This window comes from Diadema antillarum, unplaced genomic scaffold (genome assembly GCF_040938485.1).
Source record: "Diadema antillarum isolate AM-2024a unplaced genomic scaffold, OU_Dant_1.0 seq00001334_RagTag, whole genome shotgun sequence".
Classification (NCBI taxonomy): Eukaryota; Metazoa; Echinodermata; class Echinoidea; order Diadematoida; family Diadematidae; genus Diadema; species Diadema antillarum.
Window position 1 is genome coordinate 687,858 of NW_027272104.1, and position 13,062 is coordinate 700,919.

General features: G+C 39.6%; 1 protein-coding gene across 1 annotated transcript; it reads right to left on the bottom strand.

The window, feature by feature from the left end:
* Positions 1-246: 246 nt before the first annotated feature.
* On the bottom strand, positions 247-11,200 carry LOC139708408 (arylsulfatase A-like). Its single transcript, XM_071620360.1, has 6 exons — positions 10,895-11,200; positions 7,100-7,354; positions 3,649-4,017; positions 2,364-2,619; positions 1,089-1,352; positions 247-506 (listed from the first exon to the last, which is right to left on the bottom strand). The coding sequence occupies exons 1-6, from the start codon at positions 11,137-11,139 to the stop codon at positions 276-278; spliced, it is 1,620 nt and encodes a 539-aa protein (XP_071476461.1). The 5' UTR covers positions 11,140-11,200; the 3' UTR covers positions 247-275.
* Between the last annotated feature and the right edge of the window lie 1,862 nt (positions 11,201-13,062).

Below are 13,062 nucleotides of genomic sequence, written 5' to 3' on the forward strand. Positions count from 1 at the left end.
ACCCGTTGAGGATGAGTCCCGAATATACTCAGGCAAGTGTCTATGGGAAATGCGTGTTGTAGCAAAATCAAACTGTCCTCAATGGGTTAACATAAAAGTAATTAAACATCCAAATTCAATGGAAGTTTGAACTCGTTGAAAACGAGTCCCGAGTATACTCAGGCAGGTGTCCGCGGGAAATGCATGCTATAGCAAAATCAGTCTGTCCTCAATGGGTTAAATCAATATACTCTAATGTTTGTGCATGTAGTCCTAGGAAGCCATAGGTGTGCAAATCATCTGTGATCTACTCCATCACTTTCTGGTATCCAGTGAAGATGCTCATCGTGGGTGTGACCATGTAGGGTGTGGTCACCTTGTGCTTGGTCCCGGTGTGACGAGGAGCAGTGGCAGCACTGGGGGAAGGGGGTGCAGCCAGGGTTACAGCAGGGCTCAAGGTTCTCATCCTCAGGTTTCCGAGTCTGGGACTGGGCCCACACCATACCAGCATCCAGCTCCGCCTTCAGCTGTTGGATTTCAACAGAGTTTAGTAGCATATCATTGAGGTTACTCATTTCAACAAGCCTTCATCAAAAGTAGATGGACAAAACAGACTTAAGTTTTGGACGTGTAACCTTATTTCAAAGGCTCCATAAGCACGCACCAAATTGTGTTGAGAGATTGAATTAGGCATTACAGTAGTGTACATCAATACTCATGCCAAATTCTTGCTCTTAGAAGGCCTCTAGGGTCTCGTCAATCAAGAAAGTATGATTACTGATTTCATGCTGGAATGTACAGGTATCACATGTTGTCATCTAGTAATAGGTATGGCTTCTTACAGGTAACTCTCTTGAGTTTTCTTCATAAAATGTCAGCATGTCACTCTCTTGTTAATGTTCGAGATATATCTTGGACACCACGCTCTTAAAACTTTTCTCTCAAATGTCTTCATGCTAAAGAAAAATCATGAAAAAGTATAGTTTTGTTGATTAGCACACATAGGTCATTAGACAATGCTCTACAAAAAAAAACATTTCTATAGGCCTGAGACCTTGATAGGGAATTAATCTGAAGGAGAAAGAGAGATAGAGAGAGATGAAGCAAACCTTGGTGATCTCAGCGATGACGCCTGGATAGATGGTGCTGTTCACCAGATTGTACTGCTCTGAAGCATCCTGGTGCAGGTCGTAGAGGAGAGGGGGTACGTGTTGGGTCCGCTTGGCTGTCGCGACGCAGTCCCTGTCTGACACTCGGCTCTTGCCCCACCCCTGAGTGTAGAAGTGGGCCTTGTACTGCTTCCAGCGCAGGGCATACATCCCAAACTTTGGGTTGGCATTCTCTGGGTAGTAACTGTAACTCTCTCTTGCACTCTGTGAAAGGCACCGCAAAATTGATGATTCATGACTTAGTCATATAGTAAACAAAATTTTTACAGCTCACAGACTATCCGGAAACAGGACATGGAATGAGAATTTTCTTGGATAGTTCTAGTTTCATGGGTGGATACTGCTATTAAAAAAACAAACAAACAAACAAACCAAAGCAAACAAACACATTTAAGATGTTTTCATGTAACGGTGAACCCCATTAAAACAAGATACAACACTGTACTTAGTACAGCAAAATTTTTCTCGAACAATGAAAGTCCATTGAAATGGAAATGGAAGCTACTCCCTTTTCATAGCCAAAGAATCAGTCACACCTTCTTCCACAACCACATACTTTAAATTGACAGATAATACACTGTACTATAATCTACAGAAGCAAAAACTTCAGCCCTCATCCAGTACATTGTACAGCTAGTGTTTATACCTATCTTGTGTGTAAAGAGTGGGCGAGGCCAATCTCATGACTGGCGAGTGTTTTGCATACAAGATGCGCCCCTGGTGGTGAATCCTCTTGGTCTGTGGTGGGAAATCTATCATTTTCCCACTGTTATTTCAGGAGCATTGTAGCAAGCAGTTCCAGTTGACCTAATGATTTTTTTCCAAACTTACCCCACAATACCAAGTAAATTGTGTCATAGACATGCTGTATAAACAAAAAATCAAATCTTAACTGGAAAATATTGTCACAAAAATGATATATTGTACAGATGTTCAGTATGATGAGGCTCACCTGCATAAGCTTACCTGTAATACATTACTGATTTCTGGATTTCTCATGGACAAATGCATTTACTGGTAATCAATTGATAAATCAGTAATTGCTGTTTATTACAGTTTTTGCTTTGTTCATCACAGTATCAATCTCAGTGAACAAACTATTGTGACCAAACTTTGAGAAAAGTAGACATATGGCATACTTGACACAGCGAAAGACTACACAAAATGAAGTCAAGTTGACATACAGCTGTTAGTCAAGTTATGATCTGCACATACTTCACTTGAGTTAAACAAAACAGGGCTCATGTCCACTCCGTCCAGCGTCACATTGCTGGGCAGTTTGGCTCCGGCCAGTTTGGCCACTGTTGGGAGAAGGTCAATCTGAGCAGTAAGCTGCATTGTCCGTCCAGGGCTGATGCGGCCGGGCCAGTGGGCGATGCCCGGCACACGCATACCGCCCTCGTAGGTGGTGCCTTTGCCACATTTCAGCAGCCCAGCATTGCCCCCTCTCACTTCTCTCATGAGGCTTGGTCTTTAAAAAACAAACAAACAAACAAACAAACAACAAACTAAGGTGATTGATTATTAGTACATGTTAAGAAGTATCCCGCGTATAACTGGTAAGCACTGATACATATGTATCCAGTAGACTACTAAATAAAACATCAGTATTTTTTTTTTTACTTCACCTAAAGCCTGCCTCACACTGTGCAATTCTTGCGATACAATGTTGCATTGCAGAAATTGCCAGATAGCGCACAGCGTAGGAAGTCTGTGATAAAACAGCCAGTGATTTTTTTAACATCCTGCAAAGGAGAGCAACGGCAGGCAATATCACTCAGTGTTGCACTGAAATGCATTGCAATCTATCATGTACAGTTAAAATTGCATAGTATGAGGCAACCTTTAGATGACCTAAATCAAAGGCAGTTTACTCATTTTGCAGGCTTCACTTTATCAGCAGTACTGACAATAATTTTACACATATAGTACTTGCAATCATGATATAAAGTTGTTTTTGCATGCTTCTAGAATGTTCAACCTAGAGACAGACTGCATATGAAACTAACAGCAGCCATTATGTTTAAATTTGACATATGACATCTTCCATGGTGGGGCAAGTTACTGGATTCTCTTCCAGCAATTCTACATATGACATGGAAACATTAGTTTCAATTGGTTTCAATTGGCAACAGGTGTTGCCCAAGTGAAAATCCTTTTCCCTGTCTTTGTTTACTGGTAAGAAAAGGGCGCTCTCATTACAATATAATCAAATTTCATTCTGAAAACAAAAGAAAGAATTCAGGTCCAAAATCATTATCAGAATATCACTAGCATTTTTGGTGCAAAATTTCCTTGGTTATAACAAAATTTTGAGAGAACAAAAGGAAACTACCAATCCTGAAGACTTTGACAAATTGTCATCACCAATGTCACCTGAAAAAAAAAAAGACTTCTTTTGTCTATCTAAGACTGCCAACAAGCATATCATCATGGGAATTGTTATCATGTACGTTGTGCTTGTGTATGAATCTAGTCTGCATCAAAGAGACAGACTCACCCATTATCTGATGTGAAGAAGATAAAAGTGTTTGACGTCAGCCCGCTTTCTTCAAGCTGCTGGAGCACCTGCCCTACCCCCCAGTCCATCTCAGCCAGAGAATCTCCAAAAGTCCCCCTCGCGGTGCTGTTTCTGAACGCCTCGCCGGCAAACTGAGGGTGATGCGTGTGGAGGAAGGCGTAATAGAGGAAGAAAGGCGTGGCCGATGATGCGCTCTCGCGGATGAATTCCTTGGCGGCTGCTGTCAAGCGCTTCGCAATGCTGGTAAGGTTTGCCGGCTGTTCGACAATGGTTGTGCCATTATAGATGGGGCAAGAACTCATCTGTGTTCTGCAGTCATCGTAGCACGATGAATTAGGGTAGAAACATCTGGACAAGAGAAAAAAAGCCAAGAAATTGACCAAACCCTGCCAGCTACATCTAAAGATGATCACAGGTATTTTGATGGAAAAGACTTGGCCACTTAAGTGATGTATCAAACCAGATTCCAATCTATAGACTGACCCACTGCATACTTATGCTGAAAAAGGGGAAAGGATCTTATAAAACTACTTACTATGAAAATGGACCCAATGAAACAGATACATAAGTATAGGAATATATATGGGTTGGTAGAGACATGCAAGCAAACAATAGCTACAAATGTGATAAAAGGTACCCGGTATGAAGAAATTAAAGACAAGATGAAAAAAAACCCAAACAATTAAATAACATTTCAGCTGCATAGACAGACCGAATAATTAATGACTGGACAGAGAGGCTGAGAGACAAGCATAAAAACAGATGCAAAATTTAAAGAGTGATTTGATTAAAAAAAATTATATATACATTGTATATATATATATATATGGGCATTTCCACGGTAACTCACGTTACATTTTGAACTCAAAATTAGGTCGTTGAGATCAATATCCTTAAAACCTAATTAGTGATATGAGTTACTATATGTGAATGAGTATCATGCACCTCCATCCTACCTCACAGCAACATTACATCCACAGACTCTTATAAGAACTATGAGAAAAAACACTACAAATGTCGGTAACTCACGTTACATAATTTGGACATGCAAAAATTTGGCATGTCTTATATTCAAAAGTTTCCTCAAACAAGAAACAGAGAGACTTTAAAGTCTATTGTGTCAAAGTCATGGACTAACAACATACATCACCGAGTATGGTAAAAATTCAAGTTGTCTTACATTCTCCAGGTATCGTCATGTGAAGCGGTAACTCACGTTACGGTAACTCACGTTACAGTTTGTCCACATGATCACAAGACAATTTTTTGTCTTAATAATCCAAAGAAAACTTACCAAGACAACTTTTTTTTCACAAACAAACTCCATGAATAAAGAATCTAAATTGATTTGAACATTGATCTGACAGTAATTAATCCCATTTTATCCATGAGATTACCAAAAGGCAGGAAACTTTACATTTAGAATACCAACTTGAAGATAAATTTCATTTTTAATTGAGTCATTTTCCAAGCTTTCATTTGTACTGAGACAAAAATTGTATTCAACAAAATGATATGAAACAGAGTCTAATTCATTAAATTACACTCTTTTCCAGTTAACAAATGGATCAGAAATTGAGGATTTAATTGAGAAAATTTTGATTGTTTTTTATTGTACTAGATTTAAATGGATTTCAGGCTATCTAGATAAAACAAGTCATCCATAAACTATTCCATTTAATACACTGAGTCACGAGACTAGAGACCTGTACATGTAGTCTGTGGAGAGTTTAAAGGTTCAGAAATGAATATTTCAATAAATCTTTTAACTTTTAAACAATGCAATTTATATTCCAATTATTTGATAATTGTTTGAATTACTCAATAATCAATTGTTTGTATGTTTGATTTGTTTACAAATTCTTATACTAAACTGGTACAGAAATTAGACTTGAATTACAGAAACAGCAGATAATTATTAGTTATCTGCTACCAGTATTGATCAGTTTAATAAAACATGTTCATAAATGTTTAAGCCTTAAAAAACAATGGCTTTGGTCTGTGAAATGTCAAGTAGCCATTATTTAAATTGTACATACATGTAAAAAGTATACCAATATTTTCTAGAGTAATCAAGCAGACTGAAGCAGTAAATCCCAATGAAAAACATGAATAGTAAATATTTTGTGATCAGGAGGCTAACTATTAGTATCACAAAATGTTGATAGTTTGCTTTAAGTTACATGACTGTCCAGCTCTTAAAGAAAATGTCTGATAATGAGGTTCACATTCAACAAGTTTTTGGTAATAGATCAGCATGTAAAGTAAATCATAGTAAACATGGAAAAGTTTCATTGTAGGATTTTGAAACAATATAGCTAAAACCTCAGAGTAGAATAGTATAAAACACATAAGCGTGTCAAATTCACAATGTTCAGTTCTCAAAAATCTCAGAAAAAACAGCAGGAAGCGAGCATCATAAACAATGGCTTTGGTCTATACAGGTAGGTATAAACTATGAAATGTCAAATAGTAATCACTTGAATTACAAAAACAACAACTTTTCAAGAGTAATCATGCAGTGATTATCCCAATCAGGAGGCTATTAATAGTTATCACATGTGATGAACATGTGTAATTAATACATTGTACATGTAGACCAGTGGGTTTGGTGATAGAGAGAGACCAAGAGAATAACAATCTACTGGAAATAGAATCTTAATACAAGAGTTCAGTAATCATGTACTCATTGGTTACTAAATAATCACAACCTTCGTATCGTTTCTTGGTATTAAAGAAAAATCATGTCGGTAACTCACGTTACATTGTGGTAACTCACGTTACATGGTAACTCACGTTACAATTTTAAGACCTCTGTTATGAGAATTTGAAGCAAAGACTATAAGTCCCATCATATTTCTCGGATGTGTGCTGCATAGTTATTTGATAATCCAAAATACCATGTCTCAGTTGGGCATAGTAAAATTGCTAGGTTAAAAAGTTCATGTTTCGGTAACTCACGTTACAGCAGCTTCTCGAGCTATGTAAGAGCACGCTGGTGTCCGAAGTACATATCTTATATCGAGGTTTCCACTTTATTTACTGCTAGATAAATATATTTTTGATTTGTAAAACCAAACAAAGTTTGATTTGAGCCTCAAATATAAAAAATAATCACAAAGAGCAAGAAAAATGCATTTTTAGGGATTTTTAGGTCAAAAAATGCTTTCTGGTTTCAAAAGGTATAAAAATGCACAAAAGGGAACTTTTCTTAAAGCTAAAGTTGGTTTCACACACTTCAAACTATGGCTAACAAAGTAAGATTATCAGTTCTCCTGAAATATGCGGGTAAAATTTTGGTGGTCATGTCGCACAACTCACGGAAATGCCCATATATTGAATAAACATTGGGAATAAAATCCCATTTTTATGAAATAGGGGATATTTATTAACTTTACAAGTCAAAATGAACTAACAGAGAGAGACTCACACTAAACAGGGGCAGTAGTCATGCGAGTATGGCATGCCGTAGTAGTACTGGAAACCCTGGGATGTTGGTAGGTACGTCCCTGCCTCCCCTACCCCTAGATGCCACTTGCCCACAATGCCCGTGCGGTAGCCGAGGGGCTGCAGCACCTCAGCAATGGTGGTCTCATTGTGTGGAAGGCCTCCGGAGGAAAGAGGGTCAAAGACTCCAGGATACACACCGCTGCGGATGTGATACCGGCCGGTCAGTATGGCTGCCCTGTGAATGAAGTCAGGTATAACAAAAAGTAAATTAGAAATCCATGACATTATATCATCATCCAGGTTTTCATCCGGGTTGGACCCCGATAACAGTCCGGGAAACCCGCTCATGAGGACTGCTCCCGCGTACGAGGACTGCCCCGCCTCATGAGGACCGCCCCCACGCCTCATGAGGCCCGGGGGGGGGGGGGGGGAACGCCTCATGAGGCCCCCTATTCACTTCTATTCATCTCACATCTGACGTATAAATTGTCGCAACTTTGCACGGTGATTTTTTGTTACACACACATGTCCACTATCCATGATTAAATAGAAGGAAAAATCCTATCTGTTTTTTTTTTTTCAAAAATCGAGTTTTAATCAACCGATGCAGAGCGCGCCCATCAAAACATGGGCGCCAGCGTGTTCGCACAATGCAAGACTGCCGCACCTAGCGGCCTGATCCGACTCAACAGACAGGATTTTTTCTTCTTTTCATCATGGATAGTGGACATGTGTGTGTAACAAAAAATCACCGTGCAAAGTTGCGAAAATTTATACGTCAGATGTGAGATGAATAAGAAGTGAATAGGGGGCCTCATGAGGCGTTCCCCCCGGGCCTCATGAGGCGTGGGGGCGGTCCTCATGAGGCGGGGCAGTCCTCGTACGCGGGAGCGGTCCTCATGAGCGGGTTTCCCGGACTGATAATGGTGGTGGCCAGATTTTCCTCATGCTGACAGCAACTTCTTCCACACCTTCTCACCATCTTGACTGGTTTGGGGGTGTTCTCATTATTCTCCAGCAAATCTTCCCAAGCTCCTCCCTACTTGTCTCTGCCATTACTTACTTTAAGATACAAAATATGGCTATTAGGCCAAGTAAAAAAAGAAACCAGTTTCTCGTCCTCGCGCGCATCGATTTTGGCCGCCGCATCGATTTTTTTACTATTTACTATTTTCAAAATGGCGCTGAAAATACCAAGAAATTCATAATTCTCGTCCCAGCCCGCTCCCCGCCCGCATCGATTTTCAGTTGCCGCATCGACTTTTTTGATATTTACTATGTTTTCGGCCGCCGAAAAAAAAAGATCGACAATTCACCTACCAATCGTGACGTCTCATTTCTAATTTTTACACCTTGCGTCCTCTACTTAGCTGTAGACTGTAGTACAGCTGTAGCTTCTGTGTGTAGTGCGTATGTAATAACGCATGCATTTCACACTGCGAGCTCGGCCGATCGGCAAGAAGGAATGACCCACAAAGCAGTCGAACTGCACTGTAGTTGGATGGGCGGCGCGGCGGGCCGGCCTACTGGGCTGTGATGTACAGCGCACTCGGTACGTCGTGAACGCGATAGCGGCAACATTTTTGCGAACAATCGCTGTTATTCCACGCATATTTCGCGCGTTGTTCGTATTTTTCCCCGTTTCTGATATTTTAAGCGGATGAATTGTACTGTACAAATGCTTGTGAGGATTGTACGGTATCGAGTTTGTATACATGTTCATGTCATTGTGACTATGTGCATGTGTGTGCAGTGTCGGAAGGTACGGTGCCAGCAGGGAGGTCCACACCTCCCTGGTGCCAGTGCAGTGGCCGTGCCGCACCGTATATCGGCAAAGTGTGCGTGTTTTGTAGCTGTCCAGGGTCCCCATCCCCTGGTCTGTCACGGCGATACATTCTATTTTGCAGAGAAAATGAATGCGCTTTTCCAGCAAATGTAGAATTATTAAATGGGTGTATCTACAAAATAAATAACTTTTCCACGGATTCTGGTTTGTCTCGTATTTCTGCGGGATACTTTTCTTCACGATGTAAATTCACGGACACAGCCGTGAGTGCTATCATCTGTAGTGTGTACTGTTATACAATCATTCATCATCCAAATAATGAGTGATTATCAAATGTCTTTTTAGAACATGAAGAAACATCTTTAAACGTTTAATGCTAGAATGCCATATCAGTATCATTTTGACATCCATCTGCAATTGTACAAGCCAGTTTCCAGTTGAATGTGCTACAATTGTACTGTGAAGAACTGCAGATATACATACCAGCTGTGTGGACACAAAAAGTCACAAACACCAATAAATAAAGCTAGTGTTTTGAATATCATGGAATTTATTTCAGTCGTACATTTGTTGAAAGACATGTTTTATACCTGTTTCAATTAATAGCACAATACATCAGAATTGCAAGTACACTTGTATCAGAAAAGCCATTACAACACTAAATACCAGTATTAAGATGGTCATTTTCCCTTGACATCTGTAGTGGAAAGAAAAAGCAAATGTATTTCTGCATGCATGAAGTTTCATTTCAAGTATGGCACATATATCTATTTGTTTGAAAATGCACAGAGTGCAGGCAAGACGTACACTTGGGACCTGGTCTCATAACACAGCTACCAGAGTGATGTTTCATTTCATAAATTGAATATAGGAAATTGTAAAGCCCTCTCTCGTTACCTTTCTCAGAATTACCGGACGAGAAACACATATTACTTTCATTTTGACGATCCTTGAAAAAATAGTAAGATATCAAATAGTAAGGACCTCCCTCATCGCCTTGCTCAAAAAACCCGGACGAGAAACTACTTTCTTTTTTTACTTGGCCTTATCATATTCTTGGTTTTTAATCATTTCCACAAATTTAATGACAGCATGCGCGCTATGCTAATCCAGTCAAGAAAACTAGATAGCAATTTACTAGTACAAGTATTCTTCATGTCATTCATTGGGTTCCCCCTTGTTTGGAGTATGAATGTCTAATTCAGGTCTAACGTTAGACTCTAGATTATCATGATATTCATTAATCGTTTTTTTTTTTTTTTTAAAGACGAAAAGGTGGGTACTTTCTATACATGAGGTTATTATTATCATTATCATTATCACCGTTCTTAAATAGCGCATAATACCTTTGGCAAGGTCTCTATGCGCTTTGGAGGGAGACAAAGAAACATACAAAAAAAGATAAAATTTTACAGAAACAGTAGAATGCTGCATGAATCATCATCGACAATCACTATGTTACTTTCTGAACAGATACGTCTTTAAAAACGTTTTGAACTTATTGATGGAACTCGCATGTTTTATATCACTTGGGATGCTGTTCCACAGTTCTGAGGCGGCATGCCTGAAACTACTTTTGCCATAATAGTTTGTTGAAATGGAGGGTATTACATATAGATCCTCCCGTGATGATCTCAGAACTCTCATAGGTTCATATTTTACAAGGAGATAGGAAAGGTAAGAAGGAGCAGTTTTGTGGAAACATTGATAAACAAGCAGTAAGATCTTAAATTCAATACGTGATCTGACACTGTGACAGGAAGCCAATGCAAGGGCAAGGCACGTAGTCGTAAGATGGGTGATATTGACTCATATTTCTTGGTCTTTGTCACTAGCCTTGCAGCAGCATTCTGGATAACTTGTAGTTTCTGGAGTTGGTTGTTGGAGGTTATTCTTGGTTTCTCTTTGAAGTTACACAACACGTGCGAGTTAATTTATCTGTCTTTGACAGCAGTGACATTTTTAAAGCGTGATGTGTATGTGACGTACCTGGATGGACTGCAAACAGGAGCGGAGGCATAGAATTGAGTGAACCGCAGGCCCTCCGAAGCCAAACGGTTGAGGTTCGGCGTGGAGCTCGTCGGGTGTCCGTACGACTGCAAGTCGCCGTAGCCGAGGTCGTCAGCATATAGAAATATTATATTTGGTTTCTCCTGAGCATGAGCATAGCCATTCTCGATCATTACATATGAGATACATGACAACAGAATGAACAAAGTTGATTTCGAATCCATCAGTCATACGTGTTGGGGTCGCTGGATGGTGCGGTTAGCAGGGAATCACAAAACCACACACCACGGCCACGGCACTGGCACTGTTGTATCTGCTGGGTGGCGCAAATCATGTGACTACAGGTTGTAGTTATAAAGCGTCAGGTGACTTTAAGAAACTCCACGTTGTTGCAATTGGGGATGGCCGATGGCCATCTCTTTTCCCAAAGACTCAAAGAACTAATGAGCAATTAAAGGAGATACAGACATGGTGTATTGTCAATAAATTAACTATCAATTTAAAGAAAAAACAAACAAACAAACTACAGGCCTATGGTGATAAAATGACCAATCCTCAATTCTTCCTCTTCTTCCAAGTTAGCGACCACTTACTCACAATCAACAAGTTGATTATTCTGTCACTTTTGTAGAGGGATCAGCAGTGCACTTTGCAGAATTTTTTAAATGATTAACTTTGGTGATAATTGATCATTGCAAATAAAGGACTCAATTTCAATAAACTTGGGGAAAAAAGTAACAATTACCGGTCAGGCAATAAATAATTGTAGGTCTAAGTGTTAATTTTGATTAGCCTCTAACGCGGTTCTTAGGAATTCAACTTTGATGTGGAAAGACCACTGATTCAATAGATTTAAAATGCATTAGGCGCAAAATTGGTTTGCTTTCTGAGTTACGCAGAGCTACCAAGTCTCACGCATTCTGAGTGAGACTCAAGCATTTAGGGGTCATCTCACGCATGGCACCCATTTTTCTCAGGCATAGGGGGAAGTATGCAACTTGGGCCTATAATAATGAGCTTAGCCCAACAAGCCTGCACCCTATAAACAACTAAATGTAAAACAACTCATTGTATTATACGCATTCTGTCTTTTACACTAGTAAAGTGTTCGGCAGGCAAAACTCAGGCTTTCATATCGTAAAAATTTAAGATTTCATTTATTAATTATCAGGGATTGATGATAAAAAGGTCCATTGTGAACTGAATTTACAGTTGCTGTTTTTCTTTTGTACCTCATATATAATATTTTGATTTTTTTTCCAATGCAGAAAATCATTCATTCATTCATTCATTCATTCATTCATTTCATTTCATTTTGTATCGGACTAACCATCGGACTAACCATTCTCAACTAGCACTTGTGGTCACTTTTGGTGTTAGCCTTTTGTTTAATGAGCTTCCAAGATAAACACCGTATCCTCCCCCCCCCCCCCCCAAAAAAAAAAAGATACAACGGGACCCTCCGCAACAATAACTTTAAAAATATAGTGAATCAATCCAAATGCAATTTCAGGGTATGAAACTGTAAATTGTTATCCACATCTTCTGAAATCCTATCCGATTTGTTCCAGTGGCCCTAGAAAGATGAGGATCTTTGTAGAGCATGCATGCCAGGAATCCCTTCCCATCAAGTTCTGTCCATCAATAATATTGTGCAGTTCCAAGAGTATCCAAGTGTTTCGCTAACCTATGTAGAAGAAACAGCGATAGGCCTATAAACCCATGACATCTGATGCTTTAAGTTTACGACGATCCACAAAGTTTCTCCTTGACCACTTATACCAAACTGAATGGGGTTTTCTGCAAAAAGTATAGGGAAGATGACTAATATTATATTTTTAGACTCAATTGATTCCCAGATATATAGAGAGAGCCGGAGGCTAGGGAGGGAGACCGATAGAGAGGCCGGAGGGTACGGGACGGAGATCAGAGGAGAGAGACACACTTAGAGCTCCCAACCAAGTTCATATTTCCGGTTTTGATGAAAGCTTCTGGGATTGATTACTTTAAGGCTGTTTGTCCGATTTAGGCCACCACACTCAAGCCAAATTATGAGAGTCCAACCGAGCTTGTATCGTGATGGAATTAATTATCGATCATTTCATTAAAAAAGTTGATTGATAGCAACTCTTGCTGGAATAGCAATT

Bases quoted from the DNA above. Each gene is read 5' to 3' on its own strand.
- LOC139708408 (XM_071620360.1), bottom strand. From the start codon at position 11,139: ATGGATTCGAAATCAACTTTGTTCATTCTGTTGTCATGTATCTCATAT. The intron at 4,018-7,099 runs GTGAGTCTCTCT...TCTCTTGTCCAG, and splicing joins GACTACTGCCCCTGTTTAGT to ATGTTTCTACCCTAATTCAT. The intron at 2,620-3,648 runs GTGAGTCTGTCT...TGTTTTTTAAAG, and splicing joins TTCTTCACATCAGATAATGG to ACCAAGCCTCATGAGAGAAG.